Source organism: Aplysia californica, unplaced genomic scaffold (assembly GCF_000002075.1).
Source record: "Aplysia californica isolate F4 #8 unplaced genomic scaffold, AplCal3.0 scaffold00408, whole genome shotgun sequence".
Taxonomy (NCBI): Eukaryota; Metazoa; Mollusca; class Gastropoda; order Aplysiida; family Aplysiidae; genus Aplysia; species Aplysia californica.
This window is the reverse complement of record NW_004797678.1, coordinates 292,386-293,668: the sequence shown is the minus strand read 5'-3', so window position 1 is coordinate 293,668 and position 1,283 is coordinate 292,386. Positions and strand designations below refer to the sequence as shown.

The window sequence follows — 1,283 nt, the reverse complement described above, 5'->3', positions numbered from 1 at the left end:
CCCCCCCTCCCCGAATCTGCAATCTCACAATTGTGAGTCGACAAAACTACCGATGCCACTATGCAAATAGGTGAACCATTGAACAAACAAAACAAAAAATTGAGATACTCACAAACTCTCATTCTGTGTTCCGGTGACATACTCTTAATCAACAATAACATATCTGCCAAATTAGATAAAATCACTATTTTGTCCCAAATTACAGCCGTAATTGCAGTTTGTGATACTAATCACTAAAAACAACACTCTACTCTAAATTTTAACATTGCATGTTGATACATTGTTATGTAATGTTCCATAATTCTCTGTAGATTAACTGTTCACGCATATTATACAAGGCAAGGTTAGCGTCTGGTTTTGACGGTACAACTCGAACGAGCAGACACAGACAATCGGTGAAAGAGAGAGACAATTATTATTATTATTATTATAAGTAGTAGTAGTAGTAGTAGTAGTAGTAGTAGTAGTAGTAGTAGTAGTAGTAGTAGTAGTAGTAGTAGTAGTAGTAGTAATAGTACTAGTACTAGTATTATTATTACTAGTATTATTGTTATTGTTGTTGTTGGTGTTGTTGTTGTTGTTGTTGTTATTGTTATCTTTATTATTATTATTATTCTGTCCACAGATCCGGGCTACCAAGAGCCATGCAAGGACAGGTGTGTGGGTAACCTTGAGTGCGATGACGACACCAAAGTGTGCAACTGTGAAGACGGCTGGTACTTTAACCCCAGGCTGGACACATGCGTGGAGAGTGAGTTCAGATTTTTTTGGTTTTAGAAAGCGTTTTACGGCGCTTGCAGCATAATTAGATCATATTAGAAGTGCCGAAGAAAAAACGCAAAAAGAAGGAGGAGAGATAAAGGCGATAGATGTTTGACAGTAAAGAAGGAGCAAACAACGCCAGAGCACCTGTCAGCCACCCATACTTATTTTCATGATTTCTCCTGTTTTTCTCTCTTTTGACTATTCGTTCATCTATCTTCACTCTATGTATCCCTTTGCCAAGTCACCTTCCGTTCATCCATCCATCTATCCATCCATTCATCATTTCAACCATACGCTTTTTTCACCCTCCTATTATTCAATTTTACCCCCAGTGGGTCGGGGGGACATAAATAGACCCACTGCTTCGTCTGCAGAAGGTGCAACCCCCTCAAAGACGGAGTGTCGCACACGGACCCCAACCCTCTGGGATCCGTGTGCGACACTCACTTTGGTGTATCTTCCTCTTCTCCTTCCTTCCTTCTTTCTTTCTTCTTCTATCTTTTCTCCCACCGCTGACC

At 40.1% G+C, this 1,283-nt stretch overlaps 1 protein-coding gene across 1 annotated transcript in view; it reads left to right on the top strand.

Moving 5' to 3' along the window:
• The window catches only part of LOC101846899 (collagen alpha-6(VI) chain), a gene marked incomplete in the record, with an annotated part of 54,235 nt that overhangs the window by 47,077 nt on the left and 5,875 nt on the right, over nucleotides 1-1,283 (top strand). Inside the window, 1 exon segment of the mRNA XM_035971272.1 lies at nucleotides 626-751. Coding sequence (XP_035827165.1) covers nucleotides 626-751 — 126 coding nt within the window.